This window comes from Pangasianodon hypophthalmus, chromosome 7 (assembly GCF_027358585.1).
Source record: "Pangasianodon hypophthalmus isolate fPanHyp1 chromosome 7, fPanHyp1.pri, whole genome shotgun sequence".
Taxonomy (NCBI): Eukaryota; Metazoa; Chordata; class Actinopteri; order Siluriformes; family Pangasiidae; genus Pangasianodon; species Pangasianodon hypophthalmus.
This window is the reverse complement of record NC_069716.1, coordinates 911,657-939,180: the sequence shown is the minus strand read 5'-3', so window position 1 is coordinate 939,180 and position 27,524 is coordinate 911,657. Positions and strand designations below refer to the sequence as shown.

General features: G+C 44.6%; 3 protein-coding genes and 1 long non-coding RNA gene across 7 annotated transcripts; 1 reads left to right on the top strand and 3 right to left on the bottom strand.

Moving 5' to 3' along the window:
- Positions 1–32: 32 nt before the first annotated feature.
- On the bottom strand, positions 33–5,257 carry LOC128318564 (alcohol dehydrogenase class-3-like). 2 transcript variants are annotated; one of them, XM_053235229.1, is made up of 10 exons: positions 5,176–5,257; positions 4,968–5,017; positions 4,395–4,496; positions 4,094–4,244; positions 3,426–3,513; positions 2,813–3,032; positions 1,397–1,657; positions 1,028–1,160; positions 678–816; positions 33–313 (listed from the first exon to the last, which is right to left on the bottom strand). In XM_053235229.1, exons 2-10 carry the CDS (start codon positions 4,983–4,985, stop codon positions 289–291), a joined length of 1,137 nt encoding a protein of 378 aa, XP_053091204.1. In that variant the 5' UTR covers positions 4,986–5,017; positions 5,176–5,257; the 3' UTR covers positions 33–288. The 2 variants fall into 2 exon arrangements, with proteins under 2 accessions (XP_053091204.1, XP_053091203.1); XM_053235228.1 differs by having other exon boundaries at positions 5,129–5,226.
- Positions 5,258–9,316: 4,059 nt separating this feature from the next.
- On the bottom strand, positions 9,317–14,529 carry LOC117595690 (alcohol dehydrogenase class-3-like). Of its 2 annotated transcripts, none has more exons than XM_034306188.2 (10): positions 14,461–14,529; positions 14,255–14,304; positions 13,682–13,783; positions 13,379–13,529; positions 12,711–12,798; positions 12,098–12,317; positions 10,682–10,942; positions 10,313–10,445; positions 9,963–10,101; positions 9,317–9,598 (listed from the first exon to the last, which is right to left on the bottom strand). In XM_034306188.2, the coding sequence occupies exons 2-10, from the start codon at positions 14,270–14,272 to the stop codon at positions 9,574–9,576; spliced, it is 1,137 nt and encodes a 378-aa protein (XP_034162079.2). In that variant the 5' UTR covers positions 14,273–14,304; positions 14,461–14,529; the 3' UTR covers positions 9,317–9,573. The 2 variants fall into 2 exon arrangements, with proteins under 2 accessions (XP_034162079.2, XP_034162080.2); XM_034306189.2 differs by having other exon boundaries at positions 14,414–14,507.
- Positions 14,530–18,600: 4,071 nt separating this feature from the next.
- Positions 18,601–24,804, bottom strand: LOC117597735 (alcohol dehydrogenase class-3-like). Of its 2 annotated transcripts, none has more exons than XM_034306190.2 (10): positions 24,728–24,804; positions 24,518–24,567; positions 23,811–23,912; positions 23,512–23,662; positions 22,133–22,220; positions 21,491–21,710; positions 19,980–20,240; positions 19,599–19,731; positions 19,247–19,385; positions 18,601–18,882 (listed from the first exon to the last, which is right to left on the bottom strand). In XM_034306190.2, exons 2-10 carry the CDS (start codon positions 24,533–24,535, stop codon positions 18,858–18,860), a joined length of 1,137 nt encoding a protein of 378 aa, XP_034162081.1. In that variant the 5' UTR covers positions 24,536–24,567; positions 24,728–24,804; the 3' UTR covers positions 18,601–18,857. The 2 variants fall into 2 exon arrangements, with proteins under 2 accessions (XP_034162081.1, XP_053091602.1); XM_053235627.1 differs by having other exon boundaries at positions 24,681–24,741.
- A 57-nt stretch (positions 24,805–24,861) lies between these two features.
- Positions 24,862–25,617, top strand: LOC128318630 (uncharacterized). The gene is made up of 3 exons (XR_008302036.1): positions 24,862–25,201; positions 25,297–25,350; positions 25,436–25,617. It is a non-coding gene; the product is annotated as an uncharacterized LOC128318630 (long non-coding RNA).
- The last annotated feature ends 1,907 nt before the right edge of the window (positions 25,618–27,524 follow it).

Sequence of the window (27,524 nt, the reverse complement as noted above, 5' to 3'; positions counted from 1 at the left end):
TAATGGCAGGACCAATGAAATGTTCTCCAACATCTGTACTACATCTCAATTTTATTTTTATATTGATATATACAATCACAGCATTAACACATGAACGACAAACACACAGACATGTCTTCTGTCCCAAGTTTCCGTCTACATCACTGTGTTTTCCTTTAAACTTTACAGAAGATCCAGCAGCTCTGAGGCCCACTGAAGAGTGAGACTGTTGCCATGGAGATTGATGGTGTCATCAAAGTGACTGATGATGTTGTCATGGGTAAAGAACTGAGATTGGATGCACACATCTCACATTTTTATCACCGATCGGACACTGAGAAAGAAAGAAAAAGCAATAAATGAAAAGTGGGATAAGTGACTTTATATTCAGCGTTCGTTATTTTGTAAAGTGTGTCTTCATTTTGTCCTTATTTTAATTAGAACACCTGTTTAATCCGATTTAATCAGCTTCAGTCAGTCATTCAGTCAAACTGAACTGAAAGAAAGTAAGATGTAAAGGGATGTAAATATAACTCTATATATTTAGAAAGAATACTAGTAGGTGACTGAAAAAAGATAGAAAGATAGAGAAAAGGAACACGAGCTAATCGGAGGGAATCTGCAGGAAGTTTATTTAATCCTAATGAATAAACTAACACAGTTCTATTAGTCGTATTATGGTCATGTGACTCACAGACCTTTTCCCACTGGTCATTAGTTCGAAGGCGTGGTTAGTCTCCTCCAGAGTGAGTGTGTGTGTCACAAACTCATCCAGCAAAATTCGGCCACTCATGTAGTCCTCCACCAGTTTGGGTAAACTACACACACTCTTCCATCCTGTTCAGTACAACACACACACACACACAAACAACCAATTTGGATAAATTTGTCTAAATTTATTTAGAACTGTTTTCATTCTAAAAATACTTTCAGCCTTTTCTTTCGTTTTTGTGGTGGATTATTTGTTCAGATTATTTAAAGCAGAAATTAATATTAATAGACATTATGTAGCTACAATTAGCTACGTGATAAATTTCTCGTCTCTTACCACCCAAGAAGCATCCTTTAAGTGTTCGTCCCAGCAAGAGGTCCTTAGGCAACACCGACATTAGGTTTTTTTCAGTCCATCCCACAATCACACAGGTTCCCCAGGCAGCATTGCAGCTCTCAAACGCTGCCCTCTAGTGGAGACAAAACACATTCTTTCATCTGAGTCTGAATCAGCACACTCTCGGTTGTCTTAGTGACACCATTTACACATAAACAGTTTCATAAAAGAGCATCAATCAAATCAAACGTGAAGTTTATTATCATCTGAATCACGTCTAATGTGCAATCTCTGCCTTCAGAAGAAGAAGTTGTCACTGCAGAGCAGTCACACGGAAGCTGATATTTCCTGACTCAAACTCAAACCCACCATAAGCGAGACGTTCCCCACACACTCGAAGCTGTAGTCCACTCCTCCACTCGTCATCTCCACCAGCACCTCCTGAATGGGTTTGCTGTGATCGTTAGGGTTCACAAACTCAGAGACACCAAACTTCTTGGCAATTTCTCGTTTCTCTGCGTTGATGTCGACGCCGATGATCCTGGAGGCACCGGCAGCTTTACAGCCCATCACAGCGGCAAGACCGATGGCTCCCAAACCGAACACGGCACAGACTGAACCACGCTCCACCTGCAGAGACGAGGAGGTACAACCACAGGGTTCAGAAAATAAGATAAATTCATCCACAAAAAATATGTCAGAATTTGAATTAATGTATACAGTGCAGTGATGCTGTGTATATACACTGCCTTTCCAATTCACAAGCATGCAATTATATTTGCACGTGGAAGTGACATCATTCAGGCCACACCCACCCTTATATTTATTTTCACCCTGTGACTTATCCTAACCAAGGACAAGAAGAAGAAGGAAAAGAAAAAGAACATGAAGAAAGTGAAAGAAGAAGAAAAAGGAGAAGATGGTGAAGATGGAAATTGGAATGAAAAGGAAAAGAAGAGGAAGAAGAAGCAGGAGGAATTGAAGAAAAAGAGGAAGAAGTAGATGTTAAGAAGAAAAGTGGTTAGGTTAGGATCGGTTAGGGGTAAATACTGACTTTCAGGTGGGAGCCACATGGGGTGCTCACTACCTCACAGCTTCAAGCTGGAAGACAAGGCTAACTAACAGCATGAGAATGGCTGGTGTTTTAGAACTGTCAACCACAGGCTCATGGATAGAGCTGTCTGACCACGAGCTCATGGATAGAGCTGTCTGCTCATGAGCTCATGGATAAAGCTGTCTGAATAAAGGCTCGTGGAAAAGCTGGCCAACCATGGGCTCGTGGACAGAGCTAGCAGACCACGGACTCATGGATAGAGCTAGCCGACCACGGGCTCATGGATAGTGCTAGCCGAACACGGACTCATGGGTAGAGCTGGCAGACCATGGTCTCAGGGAAAGAGCTGTCCAGCCATGGGCTTGTGGATAGAGCTGGCCCACTTGTAAATTCAACTATATGAATAATAAATAAAACACAGCCTTTGATTGATCCCTAAGGGACACCTTGCTTTACAGAGCAGTGGAGGATTAAAATTAAAAGTCTGAAAGTCTCCATGTCATGGTGTTTATAAAAAAAAGTACAGCAGTGTGTGTCAGTAGAGCACTGAGAGTTCATAAAAATTTAAAGTGTCTCACCATGACTCAGGATATTAAAGTCATCCATGAGACAGGTGGGCAGATTAATCAGTAGTATAATTTCCTAAGATAAACTATTTTATTGCATGTTCGAGTTACTCATTAAAAGTTCCTGGAATGAACACACACATACACAAACATACAAACACACACTTTGGCCGCGTTTAGTGCTGCTCCGTATCCCGTAGCCACTCCACAGCCGAGGAGACAGACTTTATCCAAAGGTGCATCTCGGTGAATCTTGGCGACGTTGTAATCAGGAACAACCGTGTATTCACAGAAAGTGCTCACACCAACAAACTGATACACCTGCTGCCCCTTACAGGTGATACGATTCATACCATCAGCTAGCACACCCTTCTGAAGCTTCCCCCTGAGAGAGACAGACAAAAGGTCTGTAGATAAAAAGTCACTATTATCAGCTGAGTAACCTGTTTGCCAGGGTCACTATTTAAACCTCCAGTGAGCAAACTGAACATGAGTGCAATGAGGAGAAATATAACACACTACTCAATCCTGATATTATACGTTCATTTATATTCAATTTTCCTTATATAGTGCTCTTACTAATAGTCACAGCACAGCTTTACAGAAATATAGATTTTGAGCTTCAAAAATATTTAGAGATTCAAAATATGTAAGTGTTATATAATAAGTTCAGAAAAGTATTATGTTACAGTAGTAAATATAGAGTCAATAATGTTTGGTCATGTTGATCAGGGGCTGTAATTGGATAAAAAAAAAACCTCAACAACAACGTCCTCACCAGGTCTTTGTGCAGACGTTCGTCTTTGAGCTCAGACAGAACTCACACTTAGCACAGTGAGGCAGAAGGACAGGGATCACCTTATCACCTGGAGGGAAGGAGAAGAAGAAGAAAAAGAAGAACTAAATAGACTGTCATAATCTACACTGGTGTAGAAGTATTGAGGCCATGGTCACACAAAAACAACTACACTGGGTAGGTCACGTTATCAGCACCCCAGAACCACCTGCCCCACAGAGTGGTCTACAGTCAGGTACACTGTGGCCAAGGCTCAGCTGGTAGACAGAAAAAAAGGTATAAAGACCAGGTGGAGCTTTCACCAAAGAGGTGCTACATAAGACCTGATAACCTATAGGGGGTATCTGCTGACCATAACACATGGGAGCAGCTCAACCTTATTGACAGGAGAGTGTTGGCCCGGGGATGACCGAGGGACTTGAACACTGGAAGAAGAGGACAGAACTGGTAGGAGATACCATAAACAACTGAGGAAGAACACACAGGAGTATGCTGCTACCACCACTACCACTTATAAATACCCCACCTGTAACACAACCTGGGGTTCCAGGATTAGACTGTTGAGCCGTCTCAGAACCCACCATTACAGGACAAAGGACATCAGATTACAATGGATGACAAGCAAGTGTGTGTGTGTGTGTTTATTGTACCAGGCTGCACAGCGGTCACCCCCGGGCCGACACTCTCCACCACACCAGCACCCTCGTGACCCAGAATGAGGGGAAACGGCTGAGGCTCCACTCCTTTCTCATAATCATACAGATACGTCAAGTCTGTGTGACACACTCCGCTCGCTGCTATCTGCAACACCACACACACAAATACACACACACACACACACACACACAAAGTTTTAATCAGTGGTTGTGTCCAAAAGCCAAGGCTGCAAGCAAGATTTTATAGAAGAACCGAAGGAACAAACTCCTGTTAGTCCTGAGGAGAAATACGCACCTTAATTCTCACTTCATGGTCTTTAGGTGGAGCAACTTCTACTTCTTCAACAGAGAGAGGCTTCCCAGGTTCCCAAGCCACAGCCGCTTTACACCTGATCACCTAAAATAGCACATAAACACACACATACACACAGAGTGGCACTGCTGAGTGTCATTAGGTTTACACGTAAATCACTCGGACATCAGGGAGGCAGCAATTTTCTGTAGAACTCACACCATCACGGAGACTAAACGCCTGCAACCCTGCGGAGGAGCCGTTATAGGTGATTCCAAAGATTTGCAGTGATACTATCTTCTGTTTTAAAGAGCCAAATTTTTTTGTTCTTTTTGTTACTGTTTTATAAATGCAATAAGCCACTCGAGGGTGTGCGTTACAGAGATTTTATCACCGACAGGGGATTAAAATTAGTGTAACACTCGTCCTTAAGTGGTGTATTGATTTAATATTCAATCACGGAGTTTATTTTAGATCATAAGAGTGTATTTTATATTCAGATACGATAAGATTTATATTATAAGGCACATTAAGCAGCCGTAGAAGAAACAACTCCAGTAATAAATCAGTTCCTACCTTGTTCTCAGTTCCCATTTTGAAAATAATCAGATCTTCAGTAACACCTCCTTAAAAAGCAACACACACACACACACACACACAAACTCCTTATTGCAGATTCAGTATAAGTTAAAAGTGTACACTAGCTGATGTGCACTTCATTCATTTTTATCCCTTACTTTTAGTAGTGCATTTATAGTTACAGAGATGTTCTACATGACATTACCTGTACTGAAGTGTGTGCTGAATTGTGTGTTCCTGTGTTTATAATCCTGGAACTCTTCCAGAATCCATTTCTTCTGTGTTCTGTGTTAGTCACAGAGTCATAAACCCAACACTGCCACCTGCCACACACTCCTGACATCCACAATAACGCACTCTGAAACACAAGAACCCGCTCTAGAACAGTTCCTTATCAGTAAACTACAGAACCCTGTAAAGTATACAGTATAAACGTAATGGGTTAAAGACAAACTCTAGAAGGGTAAAAGTTGTAGATTAACCTAGAACTGACTGAATGATACTGTGATGTTTTCTTTCATCATCTCGTGTTCGAGATCCACTTATGGGAAGGGCATCCGTACCTGACCTCTGCAGAAGCATCCAATTGCACTATGTCTGGCTTTGACAGACACGAGCGTGTGTCCAGTGCCTGGTAGAGGCACGCCCCTTACCCGAGTGCATAAAGAACCTGCACGCGGTACTCTTCCTCAGTTGACATTCTCTTCTCGCAACCTCTGGTTTATTTTGTGCTCTCATCTCGCTGGATTACTGATTGGCACTTTTTGTCTGCAGGAGGACATATGCCTTGGATCAGCCTCTGCCAGACGTGTTTATCTTGCAAGCCAGGTTAGCTGTGTCTTTCCAAGCCACCCATGCTCATACTACTTATTAGGCTGCCTTCCTCCTCTCAATCTTTTTCCCTGTCCTACGGCTGCCCACCCTACGGGTTCGACTGAGCTCTGTGTTTTGCTGCCATGGCGCATTCTAAACCAGCTTCGGCTTCCACTAGGGATAACCAGTCGCATACCTGCCCGGCCACGTGCGGTGCTTTATCACAACTAGGGATTCTCATCCTTTCTGTGTGGTTCGCATAGGCCTGAAACACACTCGAAGAAGCCCTTGACTTCCCCGAAAACTGTAGCTGGGCTGACCAAAGCGATCCGACTCTCCTCAAGGACATCTTACCAGGTGAACCCTCCTTCATTAATGAGCCATCCGGCTCTGGAATGAGGATGATGTAGACCTTCACTCCCACTGCCTTACCTCAGTCCTTCCTCTTCGAATTTTGTGTGGTAGGCTCTACATAGTGCCACTGACCAAGAGAGGGATGTTCATGACAGGAAACTTTGATGGGGAGATAAGGACATGGCCACTCTCTGCACAGGTGACCCCCCCCCCGCCCACCATTGTGCCCTCTATCGCCAGACACCTTATCCCCACCCAAGATGGCCTGCTTGCGCACATCAATTCGCTCGGCTTCAGAGTGAATAGAGCAAAAGCAGTTTCACTCCTGCTCAGAATGTCATATTCCTGGGTCTGGAGCTGAATTCAATAACTATGCGTGCATGCCTATCGCAAGAGCGCATAATGAATTGCCTCTCACAGTTCAAGGAGGGGGCAAGGGTACAATATCTCTGCCACTCCGTCAGGGTGACGCACTCATGCTCAGCAGCCCTGCACCACTTGGAGTTTTAGGTTCATGGCACCCCCCTCAGGGTGGGTGTGTTGCGAAAAGTGCTAACAACAGTTGCATCCTCAACAGAGTGGGGAGCCATCCAGGAGGGCAGAACATGAATGGCTTGTGGGTAAATGAGCTTCGCTCAGCCCACATAAATTATTTGGAGGTCATTACAGTTTGGAAGACTCTGAAACATTTCCTGCCCCGCCACCATGGCCATCATGTGCTGGTACACTGTGAAAATATCATGGCTGTAGCAAACGTCAATTGCCAAGTAGGGATGCACTCCATGCGCTTCATGCTCTAGCTCACAGGCTTTTAGTGTGGAGCAGACGGCACTTTCTGCCATTACGTGTGACACATGTCCCAGGCATTTCGAACAGGGGCGCAGACCTCTTGTTGAGGGGGAACCAACTCTACGGAGACTGGTGCCTCTAACCTCAAGTAGTGGGATTGCTGTGGGAGAGATTCGGTCAGGCAACTATAGATCTCGTTACCTCATGTGAAACGCTCATTGTCCTATGTTCTTCTTACTAAGGGATGGGGACACACCCCTCAGCGTGGATGCATTTGTCCATCCGTGGCCCAACGTGCTGCTCTACGCATTCCCTCCCATTTTGCCTAGCAATGTGGCTGGGAGAGATAATTCCTCTTTTGTATGCCCAGCCATGGCCCCTCGTATTATGCACAGACCTCCTGTCTCAGGCAAATGGGAAAATCTATCACTCTCATCCAGACAAGGTGGCCCTCTGGGCTTGGCCCATGAGAGGGCAAAACTGAACATAATGGGGCTTCCTCTACATGTGGCCACCACCATACAGAGTGCTAGGGCCTCCTCCACAAGGTCCCTATATGACAGTAAGTGGCATGTGTTCCAGGAGTGGTGTGATGGGTGCTGGCTGATATCATATCAGTGTTCAGTTTCGGATATTTTATGCTTTTTGCAAGACCTTATGGACGGTGGTAAATCCTTTTCCACTATTAAGGTCTACTTAGCAGCTATTGCTGCATGCCATGTTGTGCTCAACGGCACAATGGTGAGACAGCACCCCCTCATTCGCAGGTACATGAAGGGCGCTCACCATTCCCTTACAGTCACTAGAAGAGCTGTTCCAGATGGGGACTTCTCCATGGTGCTGGAGGCTCTGTCTCAACAGCCTTTTGAGCCCCTCAGAGACATTTCCCCAAAGTTTCTGTCCTTTAAGACAGCTTTGCTCCTGGCCCTGGCTTCAGCCAAACATGTCAGTGACTTACACGCATTCTCTGTTCATCCCTCGTGCACTAAATTCTCTCACAGTGGAGATAAGGTTTTTCACATGCCCAACCAGGCCTTTATGGCTAAATGCTCCCCAGCATTCACTCGCGAGGTGATTGAGCTTTTTGCCTCCCTTCTCCTATCTAGAGGATCAGAGGTTGAACGCTCTGTGTCCTGTGCGTGCCCTTCGGGCCTACTTGGATTGGACCAGTCCTTTCAGGAGGAGTGACCAGCTCTTCATTTCCTAGGCCACCCCGCCAACGGGGAATCCCATTTCTAAACAATGCCTCTCTCATTGGCTTGTGGAAGCTATAACTTTGGCATATGAATCGAAGGGAGTGCAGCATCCTGGGGGCCTTAGAGCACACTCTACTAGGGGCATGACTGCCTCTTGGGCTCTGTTTAGGTGGGTTTCATTACAGGATACCTGTTCCGCTGCAAGCTGGGCTTCTCCCCATACATTTGTCAGATACTACCTGCTTAATGTCACTAGGACCCCGGTAGCTCATTCTGTCCTAGGAGTAGGCTCTTGTAGCCTCCCTCCATTAAGCCCTCTAACTGCCCTTTAAGCTTTGGCTGTCAGGCTCTGCTTATTCATGTCACCAGCATTACTTTTATGTTCTCGCATGGATGCCACCTTCACTTCTGTGTGGGCATCGCCAGGCTTGTTTGCATATGTATGCCACTACCTGTCCTTCATGTTTCCTCCTGCATACCACTATCACCTCTGTGCATGGTGTCACCAGGCATGTTACTATGGGATGCGTCAAGTACCACCTAACTAGGTGACCATCCCCTGTCTTACAGGGCCTCACTGTGAGTGTTTTGGGCAACAGGGGAGTTGTCCATTTCTCCCATAGGTGGATCTCGAACACAAGATTATGAAAGAGGTGACAATATATTACCGTCCTTAACCCCAGTTCTCTGAAACATCGAGTGGAGAGATCCACCAAGCTTGTCTCACTTTCATCAGGACAAGCAAATATGCTCACTGAGGAAGAGTACTGCGTGTAGGTCCTTTGTGCACTCAGGTAAGGGGCGTGCCACTGCCTGGCAATGGACATGCGATCCTGTCTCTCAAAGCCAGACTTGGTGCAATTGGATGCTTCTGCAGAGGTCAGGTATGGATGACTTTCCCAAAGGTCGATCTCGCCACTCTATGTTTCAGAGAACCAGGGTTATGGACAATAACCTATTGTTTCACGGTTATAGAATTTAAAATCTTAAAAAGTTGAACAGTTAAAAGGCTAAAAGGTTAAAACATGTATTTAATTATGGAGTTTGATATGTCAATTGGCTCCTAGGCTGTTGCTAGGTTGCTACAATGTTCCAGGAAGTGGCTCAAGTGTTAGGGGGGAGCAATGCAGTATAAATTGTCATCAGTATATCTGAATAAACACTGCTTCAAATCATGTAATGGCAGGACCAATGAAATGTTCAAATGACCAATTTTATTTTTATATTGATATATACAATCACAGCATTAACACATGAACGACAAACACACAGACATGTCTTCTGTCCCAAGTTTCCGTCTACATCACTGTGTTTTCCTTTAAACTTTACAGAAGATCCAGCAGCTCTGAGGCCCACTGAAGAGTGAGACTGTTGCCATGGAGATTGATGGTGTCATCAAAGTGACTGATGATGTTGTCATGGGTAAAGAACTGAGATTGGATGCACACATCTCACATTTTTATCACCGATCGGACACTGAGAAAGAAAGAAAAAGCAGTAAATGAAAAGTGGGATAAGTGACTTTATATTCAGCGTTCGTTATTTTGTAAAGTGTGTCTTCATTTTGTCCTTATTTTAATTAGAACACCTGTTTAATCCGATTTAATCAGCTTCAGTCAGTCATTCAGTCAAACTGAACTGAAAGAAAGTAAGATGTAAAGGGATGTAAATATAACTCTATATATTTAGAAAGAATACTAGTAGGTGACTGAAAAAAGATAGAAAGATAGAGAAAAGGAACACGAGCTAATCGGAGGGAATCTGCAGGAAGTTTATTTAATCCTAATGAATAAACTAACACAGTTCTATTAGTCGTATTATGGTCATGTGACTCACAGACCTTTTCCCACTGGTCATCAGTTCGAAGGCGTGGTTAGTCTCCTCCAGAGTGAGTGTGTGTGTCACAAACTCATCCAGCAAAATTCGGCCACTCATGTAGTCCTCCACCAGTTTGGGTAAACTACACACACTCTTCCATCCTGTTCAGTACAACACACACACACACACAAACAACCAATTTGGATAAATTTGTCTAAATTTATTTAGAACTGTTTTCATTCTAAAAATACTTTCAGCCTTTTCTTTCGTTTTTGTGGTGGATTATTTGTTCAGATTATTTAAAGCAGAAATTAATATTAATAGACATTATGTTGCTACAATTAGCTACGTGATAAATTTCTCGTCTCTTACCACCCAAGAAGCATCCTTTAAGTGTTCGTCCCAGCAAGAGGTCCTTAGGCAACAGCGACATTAGGTTTTTTTCAGTCCATCCCACAATCACACAGGTTCCCCAGGCAGCATTGCAGCTCTCAAACGCTGCCCTCTAGTGGAGACAAAACACATTCTTTCATCTGAGTCTGAATCAGCACACTCTCGGTTGTCTTAGTGACACCATTTACACATAAACAGTTTCATAAAAGAGCATCAATCAAATCAAACGTGAAGTTTATTATCATCTGAATCACGTCTAATGTGCAATCTCTGCCTTCAGAAGAAGAAGTTGTCACTGCAGAGCAGTTACACGGAAGCTGATATTTCCTGACTCAAACTCAAACCCACCATAAGCGAGACGTTCCCCACACACTCGAAGCTGTAGTCCACTCCTCCACTCGTCATCTCCACCAGCACCTCCTGAATGGGTTTGCTGTGATCGTTAGGGTTCACAAACTCAGAGACACCAAACTTCTTGGCAATTTCTCGTTTCTCTGCGTTGATGTCGACGCCGATGATCCTGGAGGCACCGGCAGCTTTACAGCCCATCACAGCGGCAAGACCGATGGCTCCCAAACCGAACACGGCACAGACTGAACCACGCTCCACCTGCAGAGACGAGGAGGTACAACCACAGGGTTCAGAAAATAAGATAAATTCATCCACAAAAAATATGTCAGAATTTGAATTAATGTATACAGTGCAGTGATGCTGTGTATATACACTGCCTTTCCAATTCACAAGCATGCAATTATATTTGCACGTGGAAGTGACATCATTCAGGCCACACCCACCCTTATATTTATTTTCACCCTGTGACTTATCCTAACCAAGGACAAGAAGAAGAAGGAAAAGAAAAAGAACATGAAGAAAGTGAAAGAAGAAGAAAAAGGAGAAGATGGTGAAGATGGAAATTGGAATGAAAAGGAAAAGAAGAGGAAGAAGAAGCAGGAGGAATTGAAGAAAAAGAGGGAGAAGTAGATGTTAAGAAGAAAAGTGGTTAGGTTAGGATCGGTTAGGGGTAAATACTGACTTTCAGGTGGGAGCCACATGGGGTGCTCACTACCTCACAGCTTCAAGCTGGAAGACAAGGCTAACTAACAGCATGAGAATGGCTGGTGTTTTAGAACTGTCAACCACAGGCTCATGGATAGAGCTGTCTGACCACGAGCTCATGGATAGAGCTGTCTGCTCATGAGCTCATGGATAAAGCTGTCTGAATAAAGGCTCGTGGAAAAGCTGGCCAACCATGGGCTCGTGGACAGAGCTAGCAGACCACGGACTCATGGATAGAGCTAGCCGACCACGGGCTCATGGATAGTGCTAGCCGAACACGGACTCATGGGTAGAGCTGGCAGACCATGGTCTCAGGGAAAGAGCTGTCCAGCCATGGGCTTGTGGATAGAGCTGGCCCACTTATAAATTCAACTATATGAATAATAAATAAAACACAGCCTTTGATTGATCCCTAAGGGACACCTTGCTTTACAGAGCAGTGGAGGATTAAAATTAAAAGTCTGAAAGTCTCCATGTCATGGTGTTTATAAAAAAAAGTACAGCAGTGTGTGTCAGTAGAGCACTGAGAGTTCATAAAAATTTAAAGTGTCTCACCATGACTCAGGATATTAAAGTCATCCATGAGACAGGTGGGCAGATTAATCAGTAGTATAATTTCCTAAGATAAACTATTTTATTGCATGTTCGAGTTACTCATTAAAAGTTCCTGGAATGAACACACACATACACAAACATACAAACACACACTTTGGCCGCGTTTAGTGCTGCTCCGTATCCCGTAGCCACTCCACAGCCGAGGAGACAGACTTTATCCAGAGGTGCATCTCGGTGAATCTTGGCGACGTTGTAATCAGGAACAACCGTGTATTCACAGAAAGTGCTCACACCAACAAACTGATACACCTGCTGCCCCTTACAGGTGATACGATTCATACCATCAGCTAGCACACCCTGCTGAAGCTTCCCCCTGAGAGAGACAGACAAAAGGTCTGTAGATAAAAAGTCACTATTATCAGCTGAGTAACCCGTTTGCCAGGGTCACTATTTAAACCTCCAGTGAGCAAACTGAACATGAGTGCAATGAGGAGAAATATAACACACTACTCAATCCTGATATTATACGTTCATTTATATTCAATTTTCCTTATATAGTGCTCTTACTAATAGTCACAGCACAGCTTTACAGAAATATAGATTTTGAGCTTCAAAAATATTTAGAGATTCAAAATATGTAAGTGTTATATAATAAGTTCAGAAAAGTATTATGTTACAGTAGTAAATATAGAGTCAATAATGTTTGGTCATGTTGATCAGGGGCTGTAATTGGATAAAAAAAAAACCTCAACAACAACGTCCTCACCAGGTCTTTGTGCAGACGTTCGTCTTTGAGCTCAGACAGAACTCACACTTAGCACAGTGAGGCAGAAGGACAGGGATCACCTTATCACCTGGAGGGAAGGAGAAGAAGAAGAAAAAGAAGAACTAAATAGACTGTCATAATCTACACTGGTGTAGAAGTATTGAGGCCATGGTCACACAAAAACAACTACACTGGGTAGGTCACGTTATCAGCACCCCAGAACCACCTGCCCCACAGAGTGGTCTACAGTCAGGTACACTGTGGCCAAGGCTCAGCTGGTAGACAGAAAAAAAGGTATAAAGACCAGGTGGAGCTTTCACCAAAGAGGTGCTACATAAGACCTGATAACCTATAGGGGGTATCTGCTGACCATAACACATGGGAGCAGCTCAACCTTATTGACAGGAGAGTGTTGGCCTGGGGATGACCGAGGGACTTGTACACTGGAAGAAGAGGACAGAACTGGTAGGAGATACCATAAACAACTGAGGAAGAACACACAGGAGTATGCTGCTACCACCACTACCACTTATAAATACCCCACCTGTAACACAACCTGGGGTTCCAGGATTAGACTGTTGAGCCGTCTCAGAACCCACCATTACAGGACAAAGGACATCAGATTACAATGGATGACAAGCAAGTGTGTGTGTGTGTGTTTAGTGTACCAGGCTGCACAGCGGTCACCCCCAGGCCGACACTCTCCACCACACCAGCACCCTCGTGACCCAGAATGAGGGGAAACGGCTGAGGCTCCACTCCTTTCTCATAATCATACAGATACGTCAAGTCTGTGTGACACACTCCGCTCGCTGCTATCTGCAACACCACACACACAAATACACACACACGCACACACACACACACAAAGTTTTAATCAGTGGTTGTGTCCAAAAGCCAAGGCTGCAAGCAAGATTTTATAGAAGAACCGAAGGAACAAACTCCTGTTAGTCCTGAGGAGAAATACGCACCTTAATTCTCACTTCATGGTCTTTAGGTGGAGCAACTTCTACTTCTTCAACAGAGAGAGGCTTCCCAGGTTCCCAAGCCACAGCCGCTTTACACCTGATCACCTAAAATAGCACATAAACACACACATACACACAGAGTGGCACTGCTGAGTGTCATTAGGTTTACACGTAAATCACTCGGACATCAGGGAGGCAGCAATTTTCTGTAGAACTCACACCATCACGGAGACTAAACGCCTGCAACCCTGCGGAGGAGCCGTTATAGGTGATTCCAAAGATTTGCAGTGATACTATCTTCTGTTTTAAAGAGCCAAATTTTTTTGTTCTTTTTGTTACTGTTTTATAAATGCAATAAGCCACTCGAGGGTGTGCGTTACAGAGATTTTATCACCGACAGGGGATTAAAATTAGTGTAACACTCGTCCTTAAGTGGTGTATTGATTTAATATTCAATCACGGAGTTTATTTTAGATCATAAGAGTGTATTTTATATTCAGATACGATAAGATTTATATTATAAGGCACATTAAGCAGCCGTAGAAGAAACAACTCCAGTAATAAATCAGTTCCTACCTTGTTCTCAGTTCCCATTTTGAAAATAATCAGATCTTCAGTAACACCTCCTTAAAAAGCAACACACACACACACACACACAAACTCCTTATTGCAGATTCAGTATAAGTTAAAAGTGTACACTAGCTGATGTGCACTTCATTCATTTTTATCCCTTACTTTTAGTAGTGCATTTATAGTTACAGAGATGTTCTACATGACATTACCTGTACTGAAGTGTGTGCTGAATTGTGTGTTCCTGTGTTTATAATCCTGGAACTCTTCCAGAATCCATTTCTTCCGTGTTCTGTGTTAGTCACAGAGTCATAAACCCAACACTGCCACCTGCCACACACTCCTGACATCCACAATAACGCACTCTGAAACACAAGAACCCGCTCTAGAACAGTTCCTTATCAGTAAACTACAGAACCCTGTAAAGTATACGGTATAAACGTAATGGGTTAAAGACAAACTCTAGAAGGGTAAAAGTTGTAGATTAACCTAGAACTGACTGAATGATACTGTGATGTTTTCTTTCATCATCTCGTGTTCGAGATCCACTTATGGGAAGGGCATCCGTACCTGACCTCTGCAGAAGCATCCAATTGCACTATGTCTGGCTTTGACAGACATGAGCGTGTGTCCAGTGCCTGGTAGAGGCACGCCCCTTACCCGAGTGCATAAAGAACCTGCACGCGGTACTCTTCCTCAGTTGACATTCTCTTCTCGCAACCTCTGGTTTATTTTGTGCTCTCATCTCGCTGGATTACTGATTGGCACTTTTTGTCTGCAGGAGGACATATGCCTTGGATCAGCCTCTGCCAGACGTGTTTATCTTGCAAGCCAGGTTAGCTGTGTCTTTCCAAGCCACCCATGCTCATACTACTTATTAGGCTGCCTTCCTCCTCTCAATCTTTTTCCCTGTCCTACGGCTGCCCACCCTACGGGTTCGACTGAGCTCTGTGTTTTGCTGCCATGGCGCATTCTAAACCAGCTTCGGCTTCCACTAGGGATAACCAGTCGCATAGCTGCCCGGCCACGTGCGGTGCTTTATCACAACTAGGGATTCTCATCCTTTCTGTGTGGTTCGCATAGGCCTGAAACACACTCGAAGAAGCCCTTGACTTCCCCGAAAACTGTAGCTGGGCTGACCAAAGCGATCCGACTCTCCTCAAGGACATCTTACCAGGTGAACCCTCCTTCATTAATGAGCCATCCGGCTCTGGAATGAGGATGATGTAGACCTTCACTCCCACTGCCTTACCTCAGTCCTTCCTCTTCGAATTTTGTGTGGTAGGCTCTACATAGTGCCACTGACCAAGAGAGGGATGTTCATGACAGGAAACTTTGATGGGGAGATAAGGACATGGCCACTCTCTGCACAGGTGACCCCCCCCCGCCCACCATTGTGCCCTCTATCGCCAGACACCTTATCCCCACCCAAGATGGCCTGCTTGCGCACATCAATTCGCTCGGCTTCAGAGTGAATAGAGCAAAAGCAGTTTCACTCCTGCTCAGAATGTCATATTCCTGGGTCTGGAGCTGAATTCAATAACTATGCGTGCATGCCTATCGCAAGAGCGCATAATGAATTGCCTCTCACAGTTCAAGGAGGGGGCAAGGGTACAATATCTCTGCCACTCCGTCAGGGTGACGCACTCATGCTCAGCAGCCCTGCACCACTTGGAGTTTTAGGTTCATGGCACCCCCCTCAGGGTGGGTGTGTTGCGAAAAGTGCTAACAACAGTTGCATCCTCAACAGAGTGGGGAGCCATCCAGGAGGGCAGAACATGAATGGCTTGTGGGTAAATGAGCTTCGCTCAGCCCACATAAATTATTTGGAGGTCATTACAGTTTGGAAGACTCTGAAACATTTCCTGCCCCGCCACCATGGCCATCATGTGCTGGTACACTGTGAAAATATCATGGCTGTAGCAAACGTCAATTGCCAAGTAGGGATGCACTCCATGCGCTTCATGCTCTAGCTCACAGGCTTTTAGTGTGGAGCAGACGGCACTTTCTGCCATTACGTGTGACACATGTCCCAGGCATTTCGAACAGGGGCGCAGACCTCTTGTTGAGGGGGAACCAACTCTACGGAGACTGGTGCCTCTAACCTCAAGTAGTGGGATTGCTGTGGGAGAGATTCGGTCAGGCAACTATAGATCTCGTTACCTCATGTGAAATGCTCATTGTCCTATGTTCTTCTTACTAAGGGATGGGGACACACCCCTCAGTGTGGATGCATTTGTCCATCCGTGGCCCAACGTGCTGCTCTACGCATTCCCTCCCATTTTGCCTAGCAGTGTGGCTGGGAGAGATAATTCCTCTTTTGTATGCCCAGCCGTGGCCCCTCGTATTATGCACAGACCTCCTGTCTCAGGCAAACGGGAAAATCTATCACTCTCATCCAGACAAGGTGGCCCTCTGGGCTTGGCCCATGAGAGGGCAAAACTGAACATAATGGGGCTTCCTCTACATGTGGCCACCACCATACAGAGTGCTAGGGCCTCTTCCACAAGCTCCCTATATGACAGTAAGTGGCATGTGTTCCAGGAGTGGTGTGATGGGTGCTGGCTGATATCATATCAGTGTTCAGTTTCGGATATTTTATGCTTTTTGCAAGACCTTATGGACGGTGGTAAATCCTTTTCCACTATTAAGGTCTACTTAGCAGCTATTGCTGCATGCCATGTTGTGCTCAACGGCACAATGGTGAGACAGCACCCCCTCATTCGCAGGTACATGAAGGGCGCTCACCATTCCCTTACAGTCACTAGAAGAGCTGTTCCAGATGGGGACTTCTCCATGGTGCTGGAGGCTCTGTCTCAACAGCCTTTTGAGCCCCTCAGAGACATTTCCCCAAAGTTTCTGTCCTTTAAGACAGCTTTGCTCCTGGCCCTGGCTTCAGCCAAACATGTCAGTGACTTACACGCATTCTCTGTTCATCCCTCGTGCACTAAATTCTCTCACAGTGGAGATAAGGTTTTTCACATGCCCAACCAGGCCTTTATGGCTAAATGCTCCCCAGCATTCACTCGCGAGGTGATTGAGCTTTTTGCCTCCCTTCTCCTATCTAGAGGATCAGAGGTTGAACGCTCTGTGTCCTGTGCGTGCCCTTCGGGCCTACTTGGATTGGACCAGTCCTTTCAGGAGGAGTGACCAGCTCTTCATTTCCTAGGCCACCCCGCCAACGGGGAATCCCATTTCTAAACAATGCCTCTCTCATTGGCTTGTGGAAGCTATAACTTTGGCATATGAATCAAAGGGAGTGCAGCCTCCTGGGGGCCTTAGAGCACACTCTACTAGGGGCATGACTGCCTCTTGGGCTCTGTTTAGGTGGGTTTCATTACAGGATACCTGTTCCGCTGCAAGCTGGGCTTCTCCCCATACATTTGTCAGATACTACCTGCTTAATGTCACTAGGACCCCGGTAGCTCATTCTGTCCTAGGAGTAGGCTCTTGTAGCCTCCCTCCATTAAGCCCTCTAACTGCCCTTTAAGCTTTGGCTGTCAGGCTCTGCTTATTCATGTCACCAGCATTACTTTTATGTTCTCGCATGGATGCCACCTTCACTTCTGTGTGGGCATCGCCAGGCTTGTTTGCATATGTATGCCACTACCTGTCCTTCATGTTTCCTCCTGCATACCACTATCACCTCTGTGCATGGTGTCACCAGGCATGTTACTATGGGATGCGTCAAGTACCACCTAACTAGGTGACCATCCCCTGTCTTACAGGGCCTCACTGTGAGTGTTTTGGGCAACAGGGGAGTTGTCCATTTCTCCCATAGGTGGATCTCGAACACAAGATTATGAAAGAGGTGACAATAGATTACTGTCCTTAACCCCAGTTCTCTGAAACATCGAGTGGAGAGATCCACCAAGCTTGTCTCACTTTCATCAGGACAAGCAAATATGCTCACTGAGGAAGAGTACTGCGTGTAGGTCCTTTGTGCACTCAGGTAAGGGGCGTGCCACTGCCTGGCAATGGACATGCGATCCTGTCTCTCAAAGCCAGACTTGGTGCAATTGGATGCTTCTGCAGAGGTCAGGTATGGATGACTTTCCCAAAGGTCGATCTCGCCACTCTATGTTTCAGAGAACCAGGGTTATGGACAATAACCTATTGTTTCACGGTTATAGAATTTAAAATCTTAAAAAGTTGAACAGTTAAAAGGCTAAAAGGTTAAAACATGTATTTAATTATGGAGTTTGATATGTCAATTGGCTCCTAGGCTGTTGCTAGGTTGCTACAATGTTCCAGGAAGTGGCTCAAGTGTTAGGGGGGAGCAATGCAGTATAAATTGTCATCAGTATATCTGAATAAACACTGCTTCAAATCATGTAATGGCAGGACCAATGAAATGTTCAAATGACCAATTTTATTTTTATATTGATATATACAATCACAGCATTAACACATGAACGACAAACACACAGACATGTCTTCTGTCCCAAGTTTCCGTCTACATCACTGTGTTTTCCTTTAAACTTTACAGAAGATCCAGCAGCTCTGAGGCCCACTGAAGAGTGAGACTGTTGCCATGGAGATTGATGGTGTCATCAAAGTGACTGATGATGTTGTCATGGGTAAAGAACTGAGATTGGATGCACACATCTCACATTTTTATCACCGATCGGACACTGAGAAAGAAAGAAAAAGCAGTAAATGAAAAGTGGGATAAGTGACTTTATATTCAGCGTTCGTTATTTTGTAAAGTGTGTCTTCATTTTGTCCTTATTTTAATTAGAACACCTGTTTAATCCGATTTAATCAGCTTCAGTCAGTCATTCAGTCAAACTGAACTGAAAGAAAGTAAGATGTAAAGGGATGTAAATATAACTCTATATATTTAGAAAGAATACTAGTAGGTGACTGAAAAAAGATAGAAAGATAGAGAAAAGGAACACGAGCTAATCGGAGGGAATCTGCAGGAAGTTTATTTAATCCTAATGAATAAACTAACACAGTTCTATTAGTCGTATTATGGTCATGTGACTCACAGACCTTTTCCCACTGGTCATCAGTTCGAAGGCGTGGTTAGTCTCCTCCAGAGTGAGTGTGTGTGTCACAAACTCATCCAGCAAAATTCGGCCACTCATGTAGTCCTCCACCAGTTTGGGTAAACTACACACACTCTTCCATCCTGTTCAGTACAACACACACACACACACACAAACAACCAATTTGGATAAATTTGTCTAAATTTATTTAGAACTGTTTTCATTCTAAAAATACTTTCAGCCTTTTCTTTCGTTTTTGTGGTGGATTATTTGTTCAGATTATTTAAAGCGGAAATTAATATTAATAGACATTATGTTGCTACAATTAGCTACGTGATAAATTTCTCGTCTCTTACCACCCAAGAAGCATCCTTTAAGTGTTCGTCCCAGCAAGAGGTCCTTAGGCAACAGCGACATTAGGTTTTTTTCAGTCCATCCCACAATCACACAGGTTCCCCAGGCAGCATTGCAGCTCTCAAACGCTGCCCTCTAGTGGAGACAAAACACATTCATTCATCTGAGTCTGAATCAGCACACTCTCGGTTGTCTTAGTGACACCATTTACACATAAACAGTTTCATAAAAGAGCATCAATCAAATCAAACGTGAAGTTTATTATCATCTGAATCACGTCTAATGTGCAATCTCTGCCTTCAGAAGAAGAAGAAGAAGAAGAAGTTGTCACTGCAGAGCAGTCACACGGAAGCTGATATTTCATGACTCAAACTCAAACCCACCATAAGCGTGACGTTCCCCACACACTCGAAGCTGTAGTCCACTCCTCCACGCGTCATCTCCACCAGCACCTCCTGAATGGGTTTGCTGTGATCGTTAGGGTTCACAAACTCAGAGACACCAAACTTCTTGGCAATTTCACGTTTCTCTGCTTTGATGTCGACGCCGATGATCCTGGAGGCTCCGGCAGCTTTACAGCCCATCACAGCGGCAAGACCGATGGCTCCCAAACCGAACACGGCACAGACGGAACCACGCTCCACCTGCAGAGACGAGGAGGTACAACCACGGGGTTCAGAAAATAAGATAAATTCATCCACAAAAAATATGTGATTAATGTATACAGTGCAGTGATGCTGTGTATATACACTGCCTTTCCAATTTACAAGCATGCACTTGTGTTTGCACGAGGGAGTGACATCATTCAGGCCACACCCACCCTTATATTTATTTTCATCCTGTGACTTATCCTAACCAAGGACAAGAACAAGAGGGAAAAGAAAAAGAAGAAGTTGAAAGAGGAAGAAAGGGGAGAAGATGGTGAAGATGGAAATTGGAATGAAAAGGAAAAAAAGAGGAAGAAGAAGCAGGAGGAATTGAAGAAAAAGAGGGAGAAGTAGATGTTAAGAAGAAAAGTGGTTAGGTTAGGATCGGTTAGGGGTAAATACTGACTTTCAGGTGGGAGCCACATGGGGTGCTCACTACCTCACAGCTTCAAGCTGGAAGACGAGACTAACTAACAGCATGAGAATGGCTGGTGTTTTAGAACTGTCAACCACAGGCTCATGGATAGAGATGTCTGACCACGAGCTCATGGATAGAGCTGTCTGCTCATGAGCTCATGGATAGAGCTGTCTGAATAAAGGCTCGTGGAAAAGCTGGCTAACCACGGGCTCTTGGATAGAGCTGTCCGACCACATGTTCATGGATAGAGGTGTCCGAACACGAGCTCATGGAAATAGCTAGCTGACCACGGACGTGTGGAAAGAGCTAGCTGACCACGGGTTCATGGATAGAGCTAGCCAACAAGGACTCATGGATAGAGCTGGCAGACCAAAGGCACGTGGAGAGAGCTGGCCAACCACAGGCTTGTGGACAAAGCTGGCCAACCATGGTCTCAGGGAAAGAGCTGTCCAGCCATGGGCTTGTGGATAGAGCTTGCCCACTTGTAAATTGCAACCATATGAATAATAAATAAAACACAGCCTTTGATTGATCCCTAAGGGACACCTTGCTTTACAGAGCAGTGGGGGATTAAAATTAAAAGTCTGAAACTCCATGTCATGGTGTTTATAAAAAAAAGTACAGCAGTGTGTGTCAGTAGAGCACTGAGAGTTCATGAACATTTAAAGTGTCTCACCATGACTCAGGATTTTAAAGTCCTCCATGAGACCGTTGAGCAGGTTAATCAGTAATATAATGTCCTAAGGTAAACTATTTTATTGCATGTTCGAGTTACTCATTAAAAGTTCTTGGAATGAACACACACATACACACACATACAAACACACACTTTGGCCGCGTTTAGTGCTGCTCCGTATCCCGTAGCCACTCCACAGCCGAGGAGACAGACTTTATCCAGAGGTGCATCTCGGTGAATCTTGGCGACGTTGTATTCAGGAACAACCGTGTATTCACAGAAGGTGCTCACACCAGCAAACTGATACACCTGCTGCCCCTTACAGGTGATACGACTCGTACCATCAGCTTGCACACACTGCTGAAGCTTCTCCCTGAGAGAGACAGACAAAAGGTCTGTAGATAAAAAGTCTGTAGATAAAAAGTCACTATTATCAGCTGAGTAACCTGTTTGCCAGGGTCACTATTTAAACCTCCAGTGAGCAAACTGAACATGAGTGCAATGAGGAGAAATATAACACACTACTCAATCCTGATATTATACGTTCATTTATATTCAATTTTCTTTATATAGTGCTCTTACTAATAGTCACAGCACAGCTTTACAGAAATACAGATATAGATTTAGAGGAAGAAACCTTCAGAGGGACCAGATTCAAAATATGTAAGTGTTATATAATAAGTTCAGAAAAGTATTATGTTACAGTAGTAAATATAGAGACAATAATGTTTGGTCATGTTGATCAGGGTCTGTAATTGGATTAAAAAAAAACAACCTCAACAACAATGTCCTCACCAGTTCTTTGTACAGAGGTTCGTCTTTGAGCTCAGACAGAACTCACACTTATCACAGTGAGGCAGAAGGACAGGGATCACCTTATCGCCTGGAGGGAAGCAGAAGAAGAAGAAAAAGAAGCACTAAATAGACTGTCATAATCTACACTTCCATCAACTTTCTGCACAAAATGATATGATAAAATAAAAAATATTTGCTTCCTGGCAGCCTGTTACTTTTAGAGTAAGTAAGAATACATTACTTGATTATGTCATTTGCTGGAGAAAACTGTTATCACATAAGTTTTGGTTTATCAATAAAAAATAAAATAAAAGAGAGATATGTTTTCTACTCTAATTCAATGTATATCCCAAATTGTGTACCTTTGGATTCTCTATAATCTGATAAGGGTGAGAGAAGATACTCAGGCTCAGACAGCTGCCAATTACTAGCCAGTGCATAATAATTCGTATGTGTCAGCTAATTAACCCAATTATTAATATGCAAATTGTGCAGTCTTCAAAATTAACCATATACACCTTCAGTAGCTCCTTCATTGAAACACCTGGGTAGTATCCTGTCTGAGGACTGCAGTATCGACAACAAAATACACAACCAGATTAAAGAAGCATCAGCTGCTTTTGGGAGGCTTCACTGCCAGGTCTTTCAGAACAAGAATCTCCACCAACACACCAAGGTTGCTGTTTACCACACTGCCTGTATAGCAGCCCTCCTCTACAGCTGGGGGTCTGGAAGCCTGGGTCACATCCAGAAGGGCCCTGAGTGCTTCCACATATTGTAGGATGTCTGAAGCTTATCCTGGGACTCATCTGCTGTGATCATGTGCCTCATACTGACATACTTACCAGACCAACTTCAAAAGTATTGAGGCCATGGTCACACAAAAACAACTACACTGGGTAGGTCACGTTATCAGCACCCCAGAACCACCTAACCCACAGAGTGGTCTACAGTCAGGTACACTGTGGCCAAGGCTCAGCTGGTAGACAGAAAAAAGGTATAAAGACCAGGTGAAGCTTTCACTAAAGAAGTGCTACATAAGACCTGAGAACCTGTAGGGGGTATCTGCTGACCATAACACATGGGAGCAGCTCAACCTTATTGACAGGAGAGTGTTGGCCCGGGGATGACCGAGGGACTTGAACACTGGAAGAAGAGGACAGAACTGCTAGGAGATACCAGAAACAACCGAGAAAGAACACACAGGAGTATGCTGCTACCACCACTACCACTTATAAATACCCCACCTGTAACACAACCTGGGGTTCCAGGATTAGACTGTTTAGCCGTCTCAGAACCCACCATTACAGGACAAAGGACATCAGATTACAATGGATGACAAGTAAGCAAGTGTGTGTGTGTGTATGTGTTTAGTGTACCAGGCTGCACAGCGGTCACCCCCGGGCCGACACTCTCCACCACACCAGCAGCCTCGTGACCCAGAATGAGGGGAAATGGCAGAGTCTTCACTCCTTTTTCATAATCATACAGATACGTCCAGTCTGTGTGACACACTCCGCTCGCTGCTATCTGCAACACCACACACACAAATACACACACACACACACACACACAGAGTTTTAATCAGTGGTTGTGTCCAAAAGTCAAGGATGCAACCATGATTTTACAGAAGAACCGAAGGAACAAACTCCTGTTAGTCCTGACGAGAAATACGCACCTTAATTCTCACTTCATGGTCTTTAGGTGGAGCAACTTCTACTTCTTCAACAGAGAGAGGCTTCCCAGGTTCCCAAGCCACAGCCGCTTTACACCTGATCACCTAAAATAACATATAAACACACACATACACACAGACACACACAGAGTGGCACTGCTGAGTGTCATTAGGTTTACACGTAAATCACTCGGACATCAGGGAGGCAGCAATTTTCTGTAGACCTCACACTATCACGGAGACTAAACGCCTGCAACCCTGCGGAGGAACCGTTATAGGTGATTCCAAAGATTTGCAGTGATACTATCGTCTGTTTTAATGAGCCAAATTTTAAATCAATAAAACTGTTACTCTTAAGCCATTGCTCTGTCCATGGAGCACCCTAATCTTGGACCCTGATTTTGCTTAGCAAAGCTTACTGTTAACACACAAATTTTTTGTGGCAGGAGAATTATTTATTGTGGTTATTATTAATAGTAATTTTTTGTTACTTTTTTATAAATGCAATAAACCACTTGAGGGTGTGCGTTACAGTGATTTTATCAATGACAGGGGAATAAAATTAGTGTAACACTCGTCCTTAAGTAGTGTATTGGTTTAATATTCAACCACGGAGTTTATTTTAGATCATAAGAGTGTATAAGATTTATATTATAGGGCACATTAAGCAGCCGTAGAAGAAAAAACTCCAGTAATAAATCAGTTCCTACCTTGTTCTCAGTTCCCATTTTGAAAATAATCAGATCTTCAGTTACACCTCCTTAAAAAGCAACACACACACACACACACACACACAAACTCCTTATTGCAGATTCAGTATAAGTTAAAAGTGTACACTAGCTGATGTGCACTTCATTCATTTTTATCCCTTACTTTTAGTAGTGCATTTATAGTTACAGAGATGTTCTACATGACATTACCTGTACTGAAGTGTGTGCTGAATTGTGTGTTCCTGTGTTTATAATCCTGGAACTCTTCCAGAATCCATTTCTTCCGTGTTCTGTGTTAGTCACAGAGTCATAAACCCAACACTGCCACCTGCCACACACTCCTCACATCCACAGTAACGCACTCTGAAACACAAGAACCCGCTCTAGAATAGTTCCTCATCAGTAAACTACAGAACCCTGTAAAGTATACAGTATAAACGTAATGGGTTAAAGACAAACTCTAGAAGGGTAAAATTTGTAGACTAACCTAGAACTGACTGAATGATACTGTGATGTTTTCTTTCATCATCTCGTGTTCGAGATCCACCTATGGGAAGGGCATCCGTACCTGACCTCTGCAGAAGCATCCAATTGCACTATGTCTGGCTTTGACAGACACGAGCATGTGTCCAGTGCCTGGTAGAGGCACGCCCCTTACCCGAGTGCATAAAGAACCTGCATGGGGTACTCTTCCTCAGTTGACATTCTCTTCTTGCAACCTCTGATTTATTTTGTACTCTTATCTTGCTGGATTACTGACTTGTGCTTTTTGTCTGCAGGAGGACATATGCCTTGGATCAGCCTCTGCCAGACGTGTTTATCTTGCTAGCCAGGTTAGCTGTGTCACTCCAATCCAACCATGCTCGCACTTCTTATTAGGCTGCCTCCCTCCTCTCAATCTTTTTCCCTGTCCTACAGCTGCCCACCTTATGGATTCGACTGAGCTCTGTGTTTTGCTGCCATGGCGCATTCTAAACCAGCTTCGGCTTCCACCAGGGATAATCAGTCGCATGCCTGCCTGGCCACGTACGGTGCTTTATCATGGCTAGGGATTCTCATCCTTTCTGTGTGGTTTGCATAGGCCTGAAGCACACTCGAAGAAGCCCTTGACTTCCCCGAAAACTGTAGCCACTGCCTAGTGCTCCCCAAAAACTTTGGCGTCGAATGCTCAAAGTGGCCATGACTCAGAGTGTGGATTTTGAACAGTCCAACTCTGATGGGGGAAACTATGATGACGGCACACTCCAGGGTGTGGCCTCCGTGAACTGGGCTGACCAAAGCGATCCAACTCTCCTCAAGGACATTACCAGGTGAACCCTCCTTCATTAATCAGCCAGCCACCCTGTGTTTGTAGTGGCTTCACCATTCCCAGTGTTGTCTAGTGTGTGTAGTGTGTGGTCCCCCTCCCAGCTCACTTTGGGGGGCATCCACTTATCAAAGGGTAATTCAGTGAGAAAATGTGCACAAGCGGTGCTCAAGCACAGCTCCCTCCACACAGCTCTCAAACTTTCAATAAAGGCTTCGGCCCCAGTGTTCCCCAAAACACAAAAAAATATTACAAATCATCTCCCAGCATCCCAAGTTGTTCATTAGATGGCACCATTGTGTCACAAATGAATGAACTAGCCACATTTCCAGCTCTTAGCAATTCCCTGGTTCAGATGGGAACTCTCGTGAGTCACATAACAGCCTGGCAGTCTCTGTCAGCCCCTGTGTCAGTCTCTTCTCATACAGAGGATGTTCTGAAAGAGGAGTGCCTTCTCGAGGAGTGGCACTTCAAGTGGTACCCCCGCATCTATGCCATCAGGGGTTTTACTCTCGTTATTTTCTGGTTCCAAAGAAGGACAGCTCCCTTCTTCCTATTTTGGAACAAAAATTTGAGGAAATAACCTTTTAGAATGTTGGCTTACAGCACTCTTTCTCTTTTAATTCATCGGAACATCTGCCTACCAAGGCATACATTACGAATTCACAGTTCTTCTTTCGACCTCTTGCTGAGTCTGAGAGTGTTCTGTCTGTGTGCGGAGGCGGGTTTAGCCCCGTTGAGAATGATGGGTCTCAGGATCCTAACATATATAGACGATTGGCTAATTAAAGCCAATTCCAGAGAGAAAGTGGTGCAAAACACCCATCATGTGCTCAACATCACATCGCTCGGCTGCAGAGTGAATGTGAGCAAAAGCAGTTTCACTCCTGCTCAGAATGTCATATTCCTGGGTCTGGAGCTGAATTCAATAACTATGCGTGCATGCCTATCGCAAGAGTGCATTCTCTCCATAATGAATTGCCTCTCACAGTTCAAGAAGGGGGCGAGGGTCTTCTGGCATCAGCTATTCAGGTTTTGCCTCTGGGCCCTCTGAGAATGATGGCATTCATGAAGTGGGTTTTATCCCTCCAACTCAGTCCTTTACACAACCTCTGCCACTCCGTCAGGGTGACGCACTCATGCTCAGCAGCCCTGCACCACTTGGAGTTTTAGGTTCATGGCACCCCCCTCAGGGCGGGTGTGTTGTGAAAAGTGCTAACAACAGTTGCATCCTCAACAGAGTGGGGAGCCATCCAGGAGGGCAGAACACTGAATGGCTTGTGGGCAAATGAGCTTCGCTCAGCCCACATAAATTATTTGGAGGTCATTACAGTTTGGAAGACTCTGAAACATTTCCTGCCCCGCCACCATGGCCATCATGTGCTGGTACACTGCGAAAATATCATGGCTGTAGCAAACGTCAATTGCCAAGTAGGGATGCACTCCACCAAGCTTCATGCTCTACCTCACAGGCTTTTAGTGTGGAGCAGACGGCACTTTCTGCCATCATGTGTGACCCATGTCCCAGGCATTTCGAACAGGGGTGCAGACCTCTTGTTGAGGGGGAACCAACTCTACAGAGACTGGTGCCTCTAACCTCAAGTAGTGGGATTGCTGTGGGAGAGATTTGGTCAGGCAACAGTAGGTCTCTTTACCTCGTGCAAAACACCCATTGTCCTATGTTCTTCTTGCTCAGGGATG

Excerpts from the sequence above, each read along its gene's own strand:
- LOC117595690 (XM_034306188.2), bottom strand. Across the intron at positions 10,446-10,681 it reads TGGGGAACGTCTCGCTTATG|AGGGCAGCGTTTGAGAGCTG; the intron begins GTGGGTTTGAGT and ends TGTCTCCACTAG. Across the intron at positions 9,599-9,962 it reads CTGATGACCAGTGGGAAAAG|TGTCCGATCGGTGATAAAAA; the intron begins GTCTGTGAGTCA and ends TTTCTTTCTCAG.
- LOC117597735 (XM_034306190.2), bottom strand. Across the intron at positions 23,663-23,810 it reads ACCATGAAGTGAGAATTAAG|ATAGCAGCGAGCGGAGTGTG; the intron begins GTGCGTATTTCT and ends GTGGTGTTGCAG. Across the intron at positions 20,241-21,490 it reads CAGCACTAAACGCGGCCAAA|GTGGAGCGTGGTTCCGTCTG; the intron begins GTGTGTGTTTGT and ends TCGTCTCTGCAG.
- LOC128318564 (XM_053235229.1), bottom strand. Across the intron at positions 3,514-4,093 it reads GGTGACCGCTGTGCAGCCTG|GTGATAAGGTGATCCCTGTC; the intron begins GTACAATAAACA and ends CCTTCCCTCCAG. Across the intron at positions 314-677 it reads CTAATGACCAGTGGGAAAAG|TGTCCGATCGGTGATAAAAA; the intron begins GTCTGTGAGTCA and ends TTTCTTTCTCAG.